At 35.1% G+C, this 22,473-nt stretch overlaps 1 protein-coding gene across 1 annotated transcript; it reads left to right on the top strand.

The window, feature by feature from the left end:
• Positions 1-4,913: 4,913 nt before the first annotated feature.
• CYP19A1 (cytochrome P450 family 19 subfamily A member 1) lies at positions 4,914-22,256 on the top strand. The gene is made up of 9 exons (XM_075100378.1): positions 4,914-5,097; positions 6,756-6,906; positions 9,493-9,647; positions 11,252-11,428; positions 12,155-12,269; positions 14,145-14,259; positions 14,908-15,070; positions 16,476-16,717; positions 19,665-22,256. Exons 1-9 carry the CDS (start codon positions 4,956-4,958, stop codon positions 19,914-19,916), a joined length of 1,512 nt encoding a protein of 503 aa, XP_074956479.1. The 5' UTR covers positions 4,914-4,955; the 3' UTR covers positions 19,917-22,256.
• The last annotated feature ends 217 nt before the right edge of the window (positions 22,257-22,473 follow it).

Below are 22,473 nucleotides of genomic sequence, written 5' to 3'. Positions count from 1 at the left end.
TGCACAGTCATTTGGGAAGCACATAGTGTACCTTGCCTCATACATCCATGTTGTATAAATAGGTACAAGAAAATAGTATGGACACTGGCCAGGAAGGAGAGGGATGACTACCAAACCTTTAGTCAGAGTACTGCAAGTCTTGCTCACTACAGGTAATTGTGGTTTTAGGGCTGATTAGTTATTTTGGAAGCTTAACGCTCTAGTGGACAGTGATTTTTTAGGATGTCAATATTCATCTTCTGAAGATCAATTTAGACATCTAAAGTAACTAGCAACTTCTAGAAGAATAAATCTGAATCAAGACTTTCAGAATATCAGAACTTTCACTGGCTAGTCCTAAAGACAACGTCCAAACCAACCTGACAGTATATTATAAATACTTTATTTTGGAAGCTCACTAAGCTCCATGATCAATAGTAATACAAAAAGCTCATTTAGGCATTTCCCCAATAATTTATCATCTTGGTCAGTACTTGGTTCTGTCAGCAGCATCAGATCTTCAGCATTAAGGATCACTAAAAGGATCCAGTAACTTCTTTGGAATGGTTAAAGACACGACTTACAGCTCCATTGTACCAGAAAAATCTTTTACATAAATCACAAGGAGAAGAGCAGCCTGTAGGATACCTGTTTGACTATCACCTTGCAGAAATTACAGCTCCAAGCTCGTACAGTGGCTTCAAATGGCTCCTTCATGACACCTAAATGTGTGTGTCAATGAATCCCTATTTGATACATGACAACTTCTGATTTAACCCAAAAGATATCTCAGTAGATGACCTGGAATGACAGGCCCCAAGGTGGTAAGTCTTTTGATGTGTTCTCAACTTTAAACCCTACAGACTTTCAAGGGAACGAGACAATCCCAGTACCAAGGTTTATGTGACATATGCCGTACTCCTGGTGACAATTATCCACTTCAAATTAATTAATTCTTTACAAGGAATGTAACCATGTAACAAAAAGGTAGATGCTTTTTAGTGGTTCTTACGATAGGTTTCACACAAATGCAACTAACTTTACAGTAGTTCTGCGTATGACTTCTTATTCAACAGCTGGGAAAATAATTTCTCACTTTGCAATAAAATCCACAATTTGAAGGCAATGTTAAAATAGCTGTATGGAACTCCTTCAGCACAAGCTCTATTAAAGAGGTCCAACGTGCAGTTAAGAGTCAGAAACAGTCCTCATCCTGTGTTGAGTGCTATAATCCCAATACAGAGAGTGAGTTACATGCCTAAAACTAATTAAAAACAACTATTTTATTTGTCAAAAGGTACTGTGTTCCTTTTAGGCTATATCAACATTGGCAAACACTGGTACAATGGGAGCAGCTCTGTAAAACAAAATAGTTGGCAATGATCCACACCCTACACTATACATATTTCGTGGGAGTTCTTTTCAATATAGATCTGAACTGGTTTTATTATTTGAATCCCCATTAAAAGCTGGTGTGCATGAGACACAGCTTTGGGAGTACATTACCTGATTTATTTTCATCCAGAAAGACCCCAGTTTGCACGCTCTGAGATTTCTCTGTGATATGCACAGGAATGGGAATAATCTGAAGGTTTGCTATCAAAGCCTACCCCTGATACAAACTAAAAGACCGGTGCAGATGCCATGAGCCACCGTCTTGGACTACTGCATGTTCAGGCAACATCCACAGAATAAATACAAGAAATCTACTACTTACCTAGCTAGGCATTAGCCTTCTAGTTGTGAAACGCACAACAAAAGCTATCTGCATACTTACATGTAGAAGGGTGAACCTTTACAGTCTGCATGAAACCGTCAATCTTAATTGAGTGAAAACAGGCAATATGTAGGATCAGCTTCTAGAAACAGAGGAAGGCTACAACATTTTATCTGGAAAAATAAAGTCTGACTGGGATCATATAAGCCAACAGATTTATTTTTGTATGAAATCAGTCTATTTAAAATATTATTTTTCCAAACTGTTTAGTTAAACCTAACTAAAGCAGATGCTGCTAGTATTGGTCAATAACCTTTGAGGATTTATAACAAGTAGCAGACTTTTTACTCCATGTCCCTCCTGACAGATGAACCACTACAAAGGAAAGAATTCCAGCACTAAAGAATGGTTCTTCAAGAGTTTTCAGGCAGTTTTATGAGCTCCTTCTCAAAATTATCAGAAATATTCCACTCCAATTCTATAATATGATACATAACTTGCACTTTTACTGACATAGTTTTAAGTACAAAGCTCTAGCTGGAAGAAGAAGGGTCAACACATTGGTCCTTTAGATACATGCACTTTTTTCTTTACTGTGGATCCTGTCATCATTCATCATATCACCTTTTGCAAGAAAACGTGCAACAGAACCTAAAATTTTCTCACAATGCTTTACGGTCAGGACTTAAAAGATCAGTAATGTAAAGGGCCCTCTGCTGGCAGATGACTTCTCAGAGGTTAAGATCCACAATTGTTGTCGGGTCAGGCAGCCTGTGCACATCCATCTGCTTTGTCACAAAAGCACTTCCTTATTATAAGTCTCTTTCCTCCCACTATTTGATTTTAAAAGCTTTTTTGCCCCATCCCCGTCCCCCCTCTGCCACGTAAGTAACAATCAGAACCAACAAATGCCTCTGATCAGACACATACCTCAACCAGTTGCAAGGAAAGGAAAGTTACCTATAGAAGATTTCAAGACAAAATGAGCAAGAATAGTGACAGCTTCCTTCGTGCACAATGGGCACTCTAGCGTTGTTCCATTTCTGAACTTCTTCAGTCTATTCAGTGACTACTTACTATCAAAATCTACTTGGCTGAGTTTTTATTAGAAGTAATTGACCTTGTGGACAACTCTTAAAAAATACAATAGGTACAAGCAGGACAAACAGTTCAGCTGAAATATTTTTAAGGTGAATTTTTTGTGGTCCAGCACGCTTTTGCAATTCAAAAAAAATAACAAAAAACAACCGACAACAACAACAAAAAATCCCATCATACCACCCAAATGCATAACCACCTACATACTTCTGTTCATAGGGAATATGAGGCAGAGAAACTACTGTACAGACACACCAGAATGTCTCAGAAATTAAAAAAAAACAACAAAAAACAATGAACATCAGAGCCTATCTGTAGCAATGGAGTACAAAGATTAAGTCCATCCAGATTCAGAAACAAAGCAACAAAAAAGTGAAACTATATGCCTTAAGTGTAGTTATTTCCTTCTATAATGTACGCTCATATAGTGAAAGGGACTGAAACTAATAAAAGTATTTACAAAAACATGTAGGCATGCTTTTATTGTGGTAATATTGTGGTAAAATAGTACTCAAGGAAATTTAAAGCTAGCATTGTTACTTGTACTAAACAAACATCATTAGTGTGCAACAGTACATTAGTGACACTAATAAAATACCATTACAAGATAAAAAATGCTTGTGATTACAAAAACATTTTTCATTACATTCAAGACAGTACAACAGCTGAATGTGTACAAGATGTGCTATGTACATGGACACTCTCATAAGAGGTGTACTGCTAGCTATTGGAATAGCACGCATGTTTCTAGAAGGTCACATGGCATATTCTGTCCTGGTCATTTTGGATCACAACAATACCAGAAGCCTTGCATAGTAATCATCCAAAACACTGGAGCATTGCATGCACCTGCAAGGTTGTGAGCCACTGCTTGCTCCCTGCCCCAGGGCTCTGCCTGTACTCTATACATTTTCTACTTCGACTGTAAACACCAATCTTCTTACTATCTAGAAAGCATCTATCACATTCTTGCCTTAGTTTAATATAATTATATCACTGACAGTTACTACAAAGTAAGCTATACTTTCTTCTGCAATGTGAGACCAAAGCACAAGATAAACAAGAAGGCACTTGCTTAAAGTAAACAGTAACAAAAAGTTTCCTATTAAGAAAAGATATCCTTCATTTTTGAAATACAGTCACAGGAAGGAGCAAAGCAAATTTATTCTTAATTATTGCCAGAGCAGGATGAAGAAAGTGTTTTATTAATAAATTACTGTGCAGATGCAAGCAGTATCTTTCTGTGGTTATGTGAGTTCTCACTCATAGAACATCATCTTTCTTCTCAGGTACAATCATCCCTCGTATTTTATAACTTAAAGTCAAAGACAAAGCAATCCTTCTACTCCCCCGTGCAAAACAGACCTGTCCATTTGCTTGGGTTTTCTTTCCTGTGCCAAGTGCTGGTTACTGCCTGAGGAAAATTATGGTATCAGACAACCCATGATCTTGTTTGGTATAGCATACACTATATTTTCCAAAGTATTTAGCAGAAGAACCATAAAGAAATGCAATACATTATATTACACTCAAAGGTTGACAAGAATTAAAAAAAAAAAACAAACCCAAAACAACCTAAACAAAAAACCTAAACACATAATACATTGTTTCAAACAAAAACCTGGGGCACACTCTATCTGAATCATGAAAAACTAACATAGTTATTCTGGAAATTCAAGGTCTCTGGCATTACAGGCATGCAGGAAGGAAAAAGGCTAAGTAACAGAGATAAAAGCTTGCGAGTGAACTCATTCAATGCTTCCACATGTGCTGAAAGTTTAACTTCTTGTGTTTTGGTTAGAAATTTGCAAGGAGTAAACCTCAGTATGTGCCAGCCAAGTCAATATCAGAGATAAGAGGTCTGTCAGCCAAAGTATCCAAAACTATGCTTCAATATCAAGGTCAGAAAAGCTTTGTTAGTTCCAAGCAAAAAGAGTGTCTGCTGCATGTCTGTTTCGACTTGTGATGTAGCTTGTCCTGGCAAGCAGTCCAGGCAGTCACTCTCATTATAAAATAAAGCTACCTCAGGAGCTAATTTGCTCATTTACAAGACCTACAAAGGGGTTGAGAGGTACTGACTGAATATATCTTTGAGCTTTGAAAAACTCTGCCGCTTACCCATTTCTCTCTCTCTAAAGCAAAGCAGAATCTCTTGGAAAAGATGGTACTGGAAACTCTGAATCCAACACACTACATCACTAGCCTAGTACCAGATACGATACCAGTGGCCACAGTGCCCATACTCATTCTCATGTGCTTTCTGCTTCTAATATGGAATCATGAAGAAACTTCATCAATACCAGGTAAATTAACTTTAGCTATAGTATCACCTAAAAGCTGACAGAGGTTTGTTTGTTTATCAAATTTAAGTGAGAAAGTAATGCTGAATAATGATTGTATGCCAACAAAATTTACTAAAAGTCAGTTTAAATAGTACAGCTTTTTAAAATAACCGATAAAAGAAATCAGGCTCTATTTAATCTCAGAATTTCCATAATAAACCTGGTTTAGCTATATAAATATATGACATTTTTTTCTCTGCTTTATTATGTATATGCCAGAAAGATATACCATTTTACAAACTCTAGATGTTCATATTTCATGTGCATTATAAACTACTTTTTCATGTTTTAAGTTCAAAGCTTTCTAAATTGTCTTTACTAGAAACAAACTATTACCTAGGAAATTATTCAGATTTTAGTAGATTATAATTTTTTTTTCTCCATGTTTGGCACTGAAGACCCTCCAGAACAGAACATTAAATGGTTTCCCTTTCAGAGGGCCCTTTCTGTAATGTTTCAGGGGCTTATGGTAGATGTTACTGATTCAGGCTATGTTTCATTAGCTGCAACGCGTGAATGAGAACAGTGTACACATCTCACAAAGGTATTTGACAGGAATAATCCTAAACCAATACAGTGGCACCTGAATGAAATTCTGAAAAAAGGTCCTTGCCAAATGCCCTTCAATATGCTAAAACTCTTCAAAAGTTAGGTAACGGGAAAATATTCACAGAAGATGATGCATTCTATTTGAATGCTTGAATGGATCAAGGTGAAGGTAGAACTAAATGAATATGCTTTAAGTTTATAGGTATTTAAGTACTCTGGGTTCTTGCAATTTCTATTAGTAAAAGGTGGAGCCATAAGCAACTTTTACATTTTTAAACAGTATATAAAAGTTTTGTAAGTACTTAATTTGCTTTGTTTTATGGAGTTAGATTTATGTTTTACAGACAAAAGGGGCGAATTAAGCTTTCCCTTAAGAAGGAAACTTCCTTTTAAAAGTAATTAAAGGCAAATTTTCTCACGCTGTCTCCACTTTCTCCTTTTTGTTGTAAGGGGGAAATTTGGTGCTGAGTTACAGCAGAAGGATTTAGTTGAGAACTTCGTTAAGAATGTTAATACATTCTTAGTTCCTACTTAAGCATGTTTTCGTAAGTTCACAGCAGTACTTTTTCCTTCAAATATCTGTTTTCTCACTCTAGTTTTAATGAATTTAAGAGAAATGTAATAAATTACATTCAATTACATGAAAAGGATATTGACTTTTGTAGGTGTTACTATGACTCTTCAACACAAAAATCACTCAAAGGATTTATTAATTTGTGATTTTAACAAACCATACGCATTTGTTCTAGATCATTTCTTCTTTCTGATATCTAGGCATTGTTAAGCAATCTCAAAGCAGCAATGTGAAGTTGTACAAAGAAGTAATGAATGTTATTAGTTATATGCACACTGAAATGACTATAGGCTTCCATATTTATTAAGTGAGGTTTCCACAACGTAGGTGCAAGTTCCTCTAAGACAGAACTTCAGAACGGGACTGTGTATGTGAACAACCTCGTACAGACCTTGACTGCCATGTTAAAAAACTCATTTCAAAAGGACGATGTTCAGAGGTATATTCTTGTCAGTGACCATTGCTGAGACCAAACTTTTCTCACCCTATTTCTTAGGGCCAGGATATTGTATGGGAATTGGTCCCCTCATTTCACATTGGAGATTTCTTTGGATGGGAGTAGGTAACGCCTGCAACTACTACAATAAGACATATGGAGAATTTGTGAGAGTTTGGATCAGCGGTGAAGAGACATTTATAATTAGCAAGTAAATCCTTATTTTCTATCCTTAATAATACAGAGAGCTTTTTTCATATTTTTACAACCTCTTAGCTACTTTTTTTTAAGTAGAATTGAAGTTATTATTTTCAAAAGTTATCCTAACAAAAAACTTTTAGTTCCTGCTGTTCACAGACCTTTTTCTGTCTTTTGTTTCTTTAAAGATGCTGCTATTGAAGTCTATGTGAATTCTCTCAGTTTGTTTGTGGAAAGGAAGATTAAGCACTGTGGTTCAATCCTAAGAAATGTTTACCATCTCTTTTACTATTCCATTCAATATGAGGAACCTAGACCAACTGCAGTACAGGATTAAGCCAAATTTTAGTTTACTCTGTTCCTAAATTTCTCCTTAAAATGGGAGTAATGCTTGAAGATTATGGCTCCAATTCAGCAAGTTAATTAAGCAAATGCAGCGTTATAGGACTATGAGTAATTCCACTCCAGTTAATGGGATTGCTCATAGATTTCCATTATACACAGTATTAAACATAATGTTAAACTGCAGTCTATCATTTTATTAGCTCCCGTGGATGGTTTCTTTCTTCTTACATTGGATCTTCTGGATGCTTATGAGTTATGCCATTTAAAAAAAAAAGTAGTAAAACATTTACCATGTGTAATCCATAAAGAATCACAACCTTTTTAGCAGCAATATCAATCAACCCGTACTCAGCTTTCATTATGTAAAAGCTTTTGAAAGGCAACGTAGTATAGAGGATTATCACAGGATTTGCCATGGAAAGCAAGTCAGCTTCATCCCTCTCTGGTTTTGCCTCTTTAAAAACAGGTAATCATGACAGGAAAACTTTACATTCCTATCCTACATAGGTGTAAATATCAACTAGTGTGCTATAATGTTTTGATAATGTAAAATGCTAAGAGCTTTTATTGCTGTCTTCCACTTTCTGTACTACCAATTCATCAGAAAGAAATCAGGAGTAATGATAAACAATGCGACAGATACATCAGACTTTACAGTCAATACATCGCTTTTCCTCAGAAATATATTTTGCTTAAAAGTATTGACAGTACATAGTACACTAGTACTTAACTCTTTTTAAAAAAACAAACAAACAAAAAAACAACAGTAATGCAGAACTAAGTTTTAGGTGAACCATAAATTCACTGCAAAACTAAACATAACCTGAATTCTGTAAAAGTATACTATTTCCACCAATGTCAGCTGAATATTTACCATCAAATCTAATCATACTGAGATGCTAGTGCACAGAGAGAACTACCTGCAGTCTAGGTTACAGAAGATATTGTCTTTTGGAGGACTTAATTAAATAGTTTCATAAAAATCTCTTCACACAAGGTCATATGTCAAAATCCTTTCTTAAAGCATTATTGCATGTCTCCTGCATAGATGCGTGGAATGGAACGAGGCAAAATGAGCCCCCTATACCTTTCCATTAATAGGAACAGCTGTCATAATTCAACACCATCTTTTCATGTTCATGAAAATACAGATGATGTGCCTTGATGTGCAAAAAAAAAACCTTTAAGGAAATTAGAAGAGAGGGTAGATGTAGGGAAGTGTAGGAAAGAGAGAATATGCTGATTTCCTTGGAAGGTTGGACCTGCAGACACACTCCTCCCTGTTTTTACCCCAGTCCTTAATCCATGTTTGTCTCTTTGTACCATATAGCAACTCACTGTTAACTTTACCTCTGGTCATGCAAAACTATGGTGAAAACCCAGCACTGCCAAAGCCAATAGCAAAAGTTCCATTTACTTTGCCTGACTGAAAAAACTAAGTAACCCATGTAAGAAGTCTGGGATTTGGTCCACAGAGTATGTTACATGGTAAAGAAAGTAGCGTACTGTCTCATTTCAATCTCTGTTCTGATTTTCTTTCTTTTTGTTGGATTTCATTTGATCAGGTTTTCATCATGTCAGCATTTCTAAAATGCTAGCTCCCTCTAAAGGAATTTGTACCTTAAAGCAGTAACGCTGGCCACAACCTCTTTGCCAGCATGTGTACACAAACCTCATCAACTGTAAAAAGAATGACATATATCATGGATTCCCCTAAATTTCTATTTAGGAATATTTATCCCACACATATCATATTATGATGCTGCATATTTAAATGATGCACGTATATTTATGCTTTCCGTATGTGTCTGGGAACAACCAAATAGCTACAGCATAGCTGGAATTTAATAGACATCATGATGAAAATATCAATTGTCAAATATTTTACACCTCATCTTCTGAAATATCTGACATTGGTCATTGTCCAAGTGCATCATATGCCTCCATGTTTCCATGTATACACACTATTCAGATTAAAATCTTTTGGTAACCATTTGCATTTTAACTGAAAAATAGTTTTAAATCTGAACAGAATACCTTATTGCTCTAATATATGTTCTGAAGGCATTTATCATCAAGTTTTTTAATAATGTAAAAGGAACAACATTTAATGTCAAGCATTGTACTTCCTGCTAAATTAAGAATGCAAGTGAGCACTTCAGAGCAACTATAAAATGTCAGAATAAAAATTCTACGTACAATCTATGAAAAAGTACTTTTGGTTTTGGCTTTTTTCTCCCTGTTTCTTTCCCAGATCCTCAAGTGTGTTCCATGTAATGAAACATTGGCATTATGTTTCTCGATTTGGGAGCAAGCTTGGATTACAGTGCATTGGCATGTACGAAAATGGGATCATATTTAATAACAACCCAGCACACTGGAAAGAAATTCGACCCTTTTTCACTAAAGGTAAATCAGTGTGCAAATACATTGCATTACTGTAGCAGACAGTCTATCTTTTATGAAATGCTGTTTGTCCTTTGCATACTTAAATTAGAGAAATCTGTTCTCTTTATATATCCCATAGAAATATTTTATTGCACATGTTCTTTCACAGTTTTTCTGCTAGATATGCTATTTGAAATGGTCCTGAAGTAGTTCTGCAGATTCTTAATCTCATTCAAATAAAAAAAATTAAATGATGCCCACAAGCCACGCTTTTAAATGATTTTATGCTTCAAGTCCAGCACTTATATTAGCTCAACCTGCACTTCCATAAATGTTCCTACCCCAACCTCCACTGAGTTCAGAGACATTTCTGTCTTATTCTAATGGGGGGATGGAAGTGCTTTAGCTTCAAAACTAATTTAGAACATCTGCACAGTGGAGTCATTTATAAATTCCTTTAATATGCTAAGAATCAATGTAGTAACAGAGAAAAAGATTGAAGCAATTAATATCACTGGTTAAAATCAAATAGGAAATTACATAAATAAACTCCAGTGTAACTTTTAAAAAGTCTGCAATTTTTTGATTCACCTTCTTTCCACAAATTAAAAATTTTCAGTATTTGCATATCATTAGAATTAGCTCTTCCAATGGTCTTACAGCCTTCATTACAAAACTGCCAGACTTCTTGTTCTGCAGCTCCACAACTCAGAAAATATCCTCACCAGCTGAGACTGCAGTAGTTTATGACAGTGATTCCAGAATCCGAAAATGAAAGTAACACAGCACCTAAAAGAAATTAATTATGTATTGGTTTAAATTTTCTATATTATTTTGTTGATATATCTGTGCTCTTATATGACATTTGGGCCTTTCCTACATGATTTTGCTATTGAAAAATATCAGCACTATTGTACTGGTTGAAGATGGCAGGGAAAAAAAAAAAACTTTTTTTTCTACTTATTCCTAGAACCACCAGTTCTCCCTATTTACAAAACAGACTTCCTCTCTTCTCAGCTACAAACATACAATCTCTCTCAACATATATTTGATAAATTAATGTCCTTGAGGCAATTACAGCAATTCTTGTTTGGAAAAGTAATTTAAATGGACTACTTAGGGCAAGATTTCCAAACTCATTCAAAAATTGTCCGAATCCATTCCAGCTGGAGCCTATCAAAATGCCGCTGGATTACATAGCAACCAAACTGACCACTGCTTTTGGTTGCTTTTGAATTCTTAAAATGCAATAAATGAGACGAGACATCCACAGTGTCTGTAATGCAGATGAGGATATGGATACCTTCCCACACAGAATGATAGCACAAATGATGCCAAATATCTTTCCTTAGCACAGTATGAACCTAGCATAAAACATGTGTCTGAGACACAAAGTGGCTGGATGCAAGGAAAGTTTGGGCTTTGAGTTCCTTGCCATTTTAACTCCCAAGGCTCACATTTTTCTTTCAAAAGATGATAAATCAGTAAGTTTCATAATGATTTTATACCAGTCACTCACGTGATAATGTTTTACATTTTATTGACACCATTATCACCAAATGATAAGTTATATATAGGGTATGAAAGTTAACCAATCTTTTGATAATTTTGTACATATATTTCAGCTCTGTCTGGTCCTGGTCTTGTGCGTATGATAGCAATTTGCGTTGAATCAACAATTGATCATCTGGACAAACTAGAGGAAGTAACCACAGAAGTAGGAAACATCAATGTGTTGAATCTTATGAGACGGATCATGCTTGACACATCTAACAAGCTTTTTCTCGGGATACCTTTGGATGGTACTAACAGCTTTATTTTTATACCTAGTGATGGATCTAAAGTGCATGTCCAAGGAAAACTCACTGACATCACTCAACAGTTTTGTTTCAGTAAACAGAGCAAGAACAGACTCTTATATCACCATATAATGAATTGAAATTGGTTTATGAGTAATTTTAATTATAAAAGAGACTTTTATATGACAAAAAAAATGCATGTAGCGTGTCACACTCACCTTAATAAACAGTCCCATTTAAAGAGATTTTTATGCACTGAGTTGGTAGAACCCCAATATCGTACACATGTAAGAAGTGGAAATCTTTCCACCAAACTAAATGATTGCCTTGAAAATTTCACCTCACAATTTATGTCTGCTGTGATTTCTTCACCCTCAAAACCATATGACAGAAATACATTATTGTGATGTATAAATTATCCCATTTTAGTATGCTGCATGAGTTCTGCTTCTGCTCTCCTGTGGGAGACCATTTGGCTCTGGTTGACACACCACTGTCTCCTTTTCGCTAGCTACCAAGAGTTTTTACAAAGATCTATACCTTTTCTACATTATGCTACAAATGTTTCCTAATGTTATCTACCACATATTAAACCCAATTGTTCATCAAATTCCCATGAACTTAGTCGGAGTGGAGAAAAGGGCCTTAGTATTATTTTCTCTGAAGCATTCATGTTATTTAACTATTGTGGTTTATTTTATACTGCTTTTTGTTAATTTTTATTTTCAGAAAGTGCCATTGTACTTAAGATTCAGAACTACTTTGATGCTTGGCAAGCACTTTTATTAAAGCCTGACATCTTTTTTAAGATTTCTTGGCTGTGCAAGAAATATGAAGAGGCAGTGTAAGTATCAACAGTTTTACAAACCATTTGCATAAGATTCATTCTTTCTTAAGAGATCTTCCTTGATGTTTTCCTCTGCCTTTTAGAAAATAAATTGTGAAACTTGCAAAGGTGGTTGGCTGAAGTGCCCTATCTGCAGACCCAAGATAGCAACAGAACAAGATTTGCCACTGATGCTACAAGTGGCTGATCTCAGGGGATGATTTAAAGCCCTTGTCTGTTCAGTCCTAGTTTACTCACCAAAATATTAGTTAATGCCAGCTCAAATATGAAACTAAATTGAAATCACTGGTTCAGTTCAAACAGACAAGGAAAAGCCATCACATGGGGTGAAATGACTTTTGACATAGTCAAGGATGGTTGAATAGTAGGCCACAGTTCATCAAAACAAGAAAACCCACCTACATTCGTGGCACTGTCCCAGAAGAGTTAACCCCTGAGCACAATTCTATTTATCGGTGCCCTCAAAGTGCATTTTTGAGTCAACTCATTTTTGAGTCAAGGATCAGTGCTCAGCATGACAATTCATTTCAAGGGTTTGTTTTTTTTTTTTTCCTGAATAAGGAACAAACACATTTTGCTGTCTTCCTTTTTGCTAAAATACAAAATGCCTCTTCTATTTTTATGATCTCATTTGCTCTCTTCTGACAAAAGAGGACTGGCTATAAAAAGAACTGGCAATCAGTTTGTTCATTTTGGATTCCATCTAGCAAGAAAAACTACTACTTATGAAGCATGTGTAATAAATTGTTTTGATAGTGCTATATAACATAAAAGCTGTAAGGGAAAGATAGAGGTTCATCTAAAGTAATTGACAACTTTCTTATGAGCTAGACACAAGATTTACCTTCTCTAACATTTGCTTGCCAGTTTTATTATGGCACTGATTAGTGCTTTATTCTGTGATTCTAATAATAGCTAACTGTGCTGGCCCAGTTATTACTAGAAAGCCCCTGTGGACAAATAGTGATGTTTCAAAAGCAATCCCATTAAAATGGACATATTCATAACATTCTACAGATAAAGATTGCTGGACTTAAAGCAATGCAAAGAGCCACCACAGGTTATGATGACTTCCGATACTCTTCTGATAAAGTTGGCAAAAAGGACCGTTTGTTATTTCTAATACATTTTTAAAAGTTATAAATAAAGAGAACTTTACCAGGTTTTAAGTTTTAAATGCTTTTACCCCTACAAACCCCAGTCACATTTCCTACCCCAACAATAACAAACAAAATGGAAAGCCTGAGGATTTTGGTCAAAAACTTTTCAAAATCCTTTCAAAAAAGAATTGCCTTCAAACCTATAGCTAATTGAAAATACCAAATAAAATTATAAAAATTGTGGGACTTTGCTTTTTCCATCACTGAAATGCAAACTGTTGACACAGTATTGCTGACTAAATATGAAAAGTTTAGATCAGCTCTACCATCAAGATAGCACAATTTTTCTAACATTTACCTACATTTTTCTAACAATTATTCCTCATGTTCTCCAAGTTCACATTATTACTAATAAAATACAGCATAAAATAGAAGGAAATAAACAAATTATTCCGAAATGTTAATCAATCTTTAAAAACTCTATTCATTAATAGGATATACAGACATATTTTCATTCTTTTCAGTCTATCCTATAAAAAGACAATAAGATTTCAAGTAACAAGCAATTACTTAATAAGAAATAATAATAAAATATACCTTTCCTTAGTATCACTGCTTTTGCAGAGAACCATATAACCACTGTTAGGAATACTTAATTTCTATCATTCTTAGATGTTTTTATTGGTATAATATCTATGTCTCTAACCATATCCTAATGTATACTGAAAGTCTGCAGATATTTATCAATATGTTGGATTTTATCTGTTTTCAGCAAGGATCTGAAAGGAGCAATGGAAATCTTGATAGAACAGAAACGACAAATGCTTTCCACTGTTGAAAAGCTGGACGAACACATGGATTTTGCATCCCAGTTGATTTTTGCACAGGTACTGGCAATGCACTCAAAATACAGCTAACTGATTTTTCTGACCTCCTCCTATCACTAACAACACAGGCTTTGCAGCTTAAACTTCATATATCTATCTGAAAGTCATGTCATCTGAAAGGGATACTAATTATTGGGTTCTGTGGAGTCCCTGATGGTGACTCAAACATTGAATAGTTGCTTTTTTGGGAACAGGTGCTTGACTGATTTTTTTTATGGATTAAACAACAACCTTAAAACTCTACCTACATCTATCCCTGAATGTCCTCCAGTCTTCCCCTAACTCCTGTATTTTATCTTGATATATTGCCTTTTGTTTGCAAAGGCTTCAAATGCTATGTAAATCCTATCTTGTATATTCTCTGACAGCTCACAAACTCATGAGGAAAGGCAATACATCAATAAGAACCTGAGCTAAGAGCAAACTCTTGCTTTTCTGTAAGATGATACACACCCACCAAAGCATGAGTTTTCTCATGCATAGCAAAAAACTAAATGCTATTTTGCATATGAGATAGAAAGACTATCAATATTTTTACTTTTGCTTAAAGCAGATATACTAGGTCCTTCCCATTCTACTGCTATAGGACCTTTGTTGGCATCAGGGTTCAACAATCAACATTTTCCCTAAAATTTCCAATTTTTTCAGAACAGAGGGGATCTGACTGCTGAGAATGTGAACCAGTGTGTGCTGGAGATGATGATCGCTGCTCCTGATACTCTGTCTGTGACTCTCTTCTTTATGCTAATACTGATTGCAGAGCACCCCACAGTGGAAGAGGAGGTGATGAGAGAAATTGAAACTGTTATGGGTAAGCAGGAGCTGCAAAGTCAGTGACGTGGGAATAAATTTTGCTTCAGCAGTGATCTAATTTTGATTTTTCAAAGGCTGAAAACTCTAAGTATTTTCTTCTAACAGAAGCATTTGCTGTAAAGTATATGAAATACCATTATATGTAAAGATTTTGTTGAATATCAAATGAAAGATGAGCAATTTGTAAGACAGATTCAAACAAGAATCATCAGAATTGATGATCTATTAGAAAGAACACGCTATATCACTCCTCAGCAACAGCAGTGCAAATCAGCACTCACTTCAAATTCCACTGAAATTATTTTCCATTTACCTTGAAATAGCAAAAGTATTCAAGTACTTCTAATCACCAATATTTCTCTGTGTATATATAGAACCTGACTAAGTTTCACTATGACTGCAGAAGGGAAAGACTAGAAAAAATTAAAATTATATTCTGCTGTCATCCATTTTGATATCAAACTGGTCTCCTTTTTAAGTACTAATTATTAACTATTCAAAACACAATTTCTATTCTTCCCTTTCTCTAGACTTCATTCAAAGCCTGACACTGAACTAGTATAAAAACTAGTTTCATCTGCTCTTATTCAAAATTGGTCAGTTACACACTACAAAGTGTATAACAAATCCTTTACTCTTTTTCTAAGGTACTTTCAATAACCTTATTTTATTGTTCTCATGAGAGCTGAGTATTCACTTATCTTCCCTATTCCTTTCTGACAGCCTTGATTTCTAAGGCAGTAGAATGTTGTTGCCTTTTCCTTAAGCAAACAGCCAACTGCGGTAGCAAAGCTGTCTTTTATCTTGAAAGCCTACCACTGCAGTGGTCAGCCTGTAGTTCTTGAACTGCGTGTAGCTCCCACTGGCAGTATGGTGTGGCATTGATACTGGTCCTGATGGAATCAAGCTGGAACGAAGGTACTCACAGTAGCTTTAATAGTCAGGCCACAGTAGCACCTAGCTGTACATCTAGCCAACCTCAATCACAGGGTGAAAATTTAAGGTCCCTACAAAGTTATCTCCCATCTGCAGACTATTCCCAGATTCCTTTTGCTGTCAGCTCTCAGAAGATTTCTTCATTGTGTCTTGTTGCTCTCAGTCATACAAAAGTCAGGGAAGGACTTTCAGAGTTTTGTCACTGACAAGAAAGTGGAGCACAGACTCATAATGTGTTAAGAAGAAGATAAGGTAAGAAGATCATAAATTAATAAACTAGGGTTTATGCTGATGAACAATATACCAGATTTCCCAAATATATAAGGCTACATAAAACTACTTAGAAGCTGTTAGATCCTTCCTACCATTTCAGGAACTGAAAATCTTCCAAAAAAATTTTTGGTATTTTTATGAGGAAGCTATTAAATTCATAACCAATTCCTTCACCATCTGTTTTATTCCTCAAGGTGACAGAGATATAGAGAGTGATGACATGCCAAACTTAAAAATTGTGGAGAATTTTATTTATGAAAGCATGAGATACCAGCCAGTTGTGGACTTGATCATGCGAAAAGCTTTACAAGATGATGTAATTGATGGCTATCCTGTGAAAAAGGGGACAAACATTATTCTCAATATTGGACGTATGCATAAGCTTGAATTCTTCCCAAAGCCAAATGAGTTTTCTCTTGAAAATTTTGAGAAAAACGTAAGTTTTCTATCTTATTTCTTACAGGAAATTGGGTATTATTTATTAACAATGTATCTTCCTCTTATTTTGATCAAGAACTTTGTGACCATAAGACTGTTTTCCCTTTGTCTAAGTGCCTAGTTGGCTGTACATCCTGCTCATTACTATTATTATTATTAAAGCTGGGCAGATATTTTCCTATCAAAGTGCCTTTTACTTAAAAATAATTATGATATTGAAAACAAAGTTTTCCCAGACACCTTAATTTTTACTAAAAAATTCTGATGTAATTTATCAGAAAAACATAGTTCCCATTATATTCTCTGACACCGGGCAAAATAAAGAGACTTTAGGGAGCTAGAGCCATGCAAGCAGAACAACACATAGCTGAGACCACAAGAAGATTCTCTGGAGAGGTGAAGCAGTACAGTAACTCCTGAGTCATGGAGAATCTATCAGCCATTTTATTCTCTCTCTCTTTTTTTTATTCCTAAATAAAAACAAACATCTTTTATAGTCCTAAATGGAAATCCTAGGATTTAACCAACTCAATACTGCAAATGGGGAGTAATTCAGTCCCAGTTCAGCACAGCATTTCAATTTAAGTTATACTCAAATTTGCAAAAGAACTAGAATTTTCTTTAGTCTGCATTACTGAGTCCCATATCAAAAGCAATGTGAAATTTTTTTTCCTACTTGTAATCCCCTACTATTGCAAATCATCCTTCAGATTATTTACCTTCATTTAGACCTCTGCTTTTCTGATAACTGAATAAACAAACTGTTTTGCAAAACTATTTGTTCAGCAACAATCATCTGGAGAGATTAAAACTGTATTTAAAGAAAATAATAGATTGATTCTATGGTAATTTAACTCATTTTTAACTGTTAACCAGTGCAGATGGAAGCAGAAGATACTGTGACAGAGAGCACAAAATAGGAAATATTAAGGTTTGGTTAGCGCTCTGTGAGGGAATTAGAAAGATCTCTGGAAAAAATAGCCGTGCAAGTGTGGAGGGCAAAATCAGCTTAGCCCTGTGAAGGGAATCTCAGCTGCAAATGTTAATCTTACTATCATGGCTACACACATTTTCCTAGTATGCAAGCTTTCTCTTATATTTTCTAGTGGCTTGTCAAATGCTAAGGTTGAATGGGGTTGAAGCTGAAGGGTTAATGTTTTCTACAGCTGTCATAGTTCTCATTTTATCTAACTAAAAAAGTTAAGACATAATGTGTTTACCTGGCAAAATCTTTTGCTTTTGAGTCATTAGCAGCTGCATACATAAGCATCCACAGACAATAATTTCAGTTTTAAAGAAATAAATAGATGACCCACTTTGATACACCAAAATGGGCTTACTAGTAAAACACCTAATTAAGAAATTAAGTAATTAAGAAAATAAAGAAACAGAAGATATGAACGTCCAAGCCAGAAACACTTCTATGTTTTACATTTTTCCTATCAAAAAGTCTAGGAGTACCATGCATGCCACAGGTAAAAATGAGCACTAGACAGCCTAGTTAACGTTTCTAAACTGCTGGTTGATTACCCATAGCAAGCTCAGCACACAGTGTTAAAAACAGCTCAAGAAAAAAGTCATTGTAGAAAATTCAAGAAGAGACGAAGTGATAAAGTTTATTGAAATATCTCTTCACTGTGAATAGTGTCCATTTGGCCACCCATTATTTTCATTCTAAGTATTTCTATCAAAATTGATTTCTTGCTCATTTTCTAAGTACACTTTGCTACTAAAAATACTTCCCCTTGACCAAATATTTAACCATGCATTTTCTATCTGACTTGATGCATTCAGTTTGCCACATAATTATTCTAGCAGGTAAAATTTTCATCTGGTTCTCTAAGTGAATAGCAATCCACACTATTATTTATGATAAGGTGGCATTGTTAGAATCAAAACATTTTTCCATTTTCCCAGGCTGTGCATTTGCCATTGCACTATACTGCCAGCTGCTGTACTTGCTCTGTATCATAAACACTTGTATTGACCTATCATTTTTCAAAAAATACAGATCAGTTTATTTGAAAAAAATTAAACAAAAACATTTTCCTTAGTCTGAAAAAGAAAAAAATGACACTTTTTTCTAGATAATTTAATATAAAGCAACCTTTTCTACTCTATTCTTGTGTCAAATAGGAAGTCAGAGCACAGCTAATATCTTATTTTTATATAAAAGAAAGCTACACAGATGAAGAAAAACTACTTATTTATGTTTATACACACACAGACTTGCTTTTTCTTACTCATAACACGTACCTTTGTACCTCATTAGCAGTACTACTCATGCTGTTGGGACTGTTTTGGATAACTGATCTATTCAATGTCAATAAAAGTAGCAGAAGCTGGCTGTGCATTCTTCAACAGTTCTGGGAATCCTGTATTTCACATTTTAGTTGATAGGAGGAGACAATCATTTTATAAGTGTTATCTCTCAATTAGATATCAAATAAAATTTTCAACATTAAATTTTATGGCAAACTAGTTCTCAGGAACACTAGCTTTTTAATGACATTTGTAGTAGTTTTATGGCTTTATGATTATCTTTAGACAAGGTATCAGCCTGTATCTTAGATATTTATGAGATTGAAAAAGTTTTTAATGCATGGTAATGTATATTAAAGAGCAAAAGCTTCACTGAATTTCACAGCTTGTGGTAAAATCCCTGTAGTTCACAGGATGAACAGACTGAAATACATGGGCAGAGTTCAACTGCTTAACTTTAAACTCCCTGCTATCTTAGCATTTAAAATGGCATACCTTCTGTAGGTGTCTCTGTATTTCGACCTGACTTGGGAGGGCTGTTCAGTGTAAAGAAAGAAGTCATTGCTCATCAGAGATTCTTTCCACAAGTTTTTCAGTACCTATTTACTACCAATTCCCATCATAATTTTGTCTTATGAAGAAAAATGTGTCTTAAAGTTTATTCCTCATGTTATTCTGTGCAGGTTCCTTCACGCTACTTTCAACCATTTGGATTTGGCCCTCGGGGCTGCGTAGGAAAGTTTATTGCCATGGTAATGATGAAAGCAATTCTGGTGACTCTCCTGAGACGGTGCAGAGTACAGACAATGAAAGGAAGAGGCCTTAACAACATCCAGAAAACCAATGACTTATCCATGCACCCAATAGAAAGGCAGCCTTTCCTGGAGATGGTTTTCACACCAAGAAGAAACACAAATAAGAATCAGGGTGACTAAAATGGATCAGCATCAGCATTAAAGTTACAGGGCTTTCTCAGCCACAGCCACTAAGAAATACCTGTCATTCCTAAGTAAAGACAAAATAAAACATTTTGTTGCCCCTAAATCACTACAGCTTCAGATGACAACAGCAGAACCAGGTTCTGGCCACAACTTCAACATAATAAAGTGACACTAAAATTACGAAATAGTCCTGTGGCTAGGTGATGCCACACTACATGCAGGATTCCTGGCTACTTTTAAAACCATCAGGTTCAGACAAAGCTATGCTTGCTTTTCAAACAGTGCTAGTTCAAGAGGTTTGGGGGTCAACAAAAGAATCTGCCTGATGTATGTTTAATTCCAGGACTATGTTTGTCCCCTTTCCCCCCCAACCTCCCTGAAGTTGGACCTAGCAGTATTTAACTACTGTAAAATCTCTAATTATCTGTTTTTAAAAACATCTGAATGAATAATATTGAAGTTGATTTTTAAGACTATGAAACAATTTAAAATTCTTAGGACATATACAAGTTATAAAAAAATGTTTGTACAAGAAGTCATTCAAACACTTTTCTTTACCATGTTTTGCTGTCATATTAAACAGATACCAAGGACTTAACAGTGTCAGATTTTACTGATGGCAGTAATTTTCAGGGTACTAGGTAATATGACAGTTGAGATAACTGTTCTATGTTTTTAAAACCCAGCGTCCTGCTACAGAGTATGCTACAGAGCATCTCTGAACATGTTAGTAATGACTGGATGAGAATAAGATAACGAATATGAAACATTACCACTAGTATTACATGGCACAGGGGCAACACTCAGCTCCACCTCAGCTGGTTAACTGGAGGAATTTCCTGCCTCACCTCAGTTTGGTGAAGAAGTTCAAATTCTCCATTATTGCTTCTCCTGAAAGAGCACTGGTCTGTAACCTGGTCTTTAGCATCTTGCTTTATGCAAGTGGGCTTTATGCCCACTGACTGAACAGAATCAGTAAAGTAAGAGGAGAAATACTGGCTCAAGAGGCAGACTTTTTTTTTTTTAAGGTAAATTGGGCTTCACTCATTTACTCAAAGTAGGATGCAAGTTTCATTGGGCAAATGTTCAGAGTTTTGTAGCGGCAAAGGAGAAAAGTTCTGAAGTAAGAAGCAGATTTCTAGAAAGCATTCTCAAGGGTTTTTGCATACACAGATTTTTATTTTAATTATAAATTAGGCTTAGTTTTATACTTTGCCCTTAACAGGAAAGCTACATAAATACCCAACATTTCTTGTTGAAAAATGGACCTATCTTGAAATCTGCAGAATCCTGACAGTCATTGATATCTCTACTAGTCTAATGATGAGTTGTTGGTTTGGTCAAGAAGAAAAAGACCTTCCTGGATTAATGACAACATTCCTTGACAGAGTCTTTCCATTTTCAGTAAGCTTGAGTTTCCATACTATATAACACAAAGAAAGGGGGTTTCCAGATAAAGTGCCTTGATAGAGCCAAGCAACCAATGTATTGGTTTATATTAATATTTTCCTTCCAAGTCACTTAACTATTAAAAAAAAAAAAAGGAAAAATAAAAAATTATTTATGTCCTTACTTAGAAAATGTAATTAAAATTAGATTAAATAATCTGTTCCCTCAGACCACTACTTTCAGGTGCAGGTCCGGCAAAGGAAGGTCTATCCAGTAGCATACAAAAACTGCATAAACCCAACCAATAAATATGTGTTCCAACCAAAGTTAATTAATTAGATCAGGTTGGGGCTGATGACAAAGAAGAGGAGCTGCACATTTAGGTAATTTCTCAAAACAGCATGTAAATTTTCTCAATAAAAAAAAAAAAAGAAGAAATCAAACTTGAAAGCAGAATAATTTATTGTAGCTAGGTTACTTTGAAAGCTTTCTCCGTAGCACTTTCCTGGTACCCAAAAAAATTACAGTAGTGAAGTGTAATCCCATACCACCTGTAAATACAGACAAACTTGGGCATTTGAAGACACAGAAATAGAACTTCATGGTTAGACTTGATCATTTTAAAGGTATTTTCCAACCTCAATGATGCTATGATTCTAGGACCTCTATTTTTAAAGTAATGAAGTGACATAGTGGTTTGAACCCACAGTGGTTTGAAACCCACTGAAGGTTCTTTTTTCTTGGGAATAAACTGCCATCTTATACATACACAGTATGCATCTCTGATTGTTTCACACACAAAAATGTTTTTATAGTGATAATTTACTCTCTGATTTTCCATCTCATAATTATAGGTCTCTCCCTGAGTGAAATTTTTGACAAGATTGGAATTAATACATTACTTTTATAATTCAAAATTTTAAAATAATTATACGAAATCATGTAGATATGTGTAAAATGCATGCTGCTCTGATTTCTTTAATATATTATATATTTTTGAATTTGTAGGCTGGAATTCCAGAAACATGATGACCATAATTATTCTATGGAAGAAATAAAGCAGTTTCTTTTTTTTAATTTTTGTAAGCAAGCCTGCAGAATTATTTCACTTTGTGTTTTAAGTATATTCTTTTCTGATATGCTTTGTATATAGTGTTTCTGG

The sequence above is a fragment of the Phalacrocorax aristotelis genome, chromosome 7 (genome assembly GCF_949628215.1).
Source record: "Phalacrocorax aristotelis chromosome 7, bGulAri2.1, whole genome shotgun sequence".
NCBI lineage: Eukaryota > Metazoa > Chordata > Aves > Suliformes > Phalacrocoracidae > Phalacrocorax > Phalacrocorax aristotelis.
This window is presented reverse-complemented; position numbering and strand designations above follow the sequence as displayed.

Excerpts from the sequence above, each read along its gene's own strand:
- CYP19A1 (XM_075100378.1), top strand. The coding sequence starts at position 4,956 with ATGGTACTGGAAACTCTGAATCCAACACACTACATCACTAGCCTAGTA. Across the intron at positions 6,907-9,492 it reads GAGACATTTATAATTAGCAA|ATCCTCAAGTGTGTTCCATG; the intron begins GTAAATCCTTAT and ends TTTCTTTCCCAG. Across the intron at positions 12,270-14,144 it reads AAGAAATATGAAGAGGCAGT|CAAGGATCTGAAAGGAGCAA; the intron begins GTAAGTATCAAC and ends ATCTGTTTTCAG.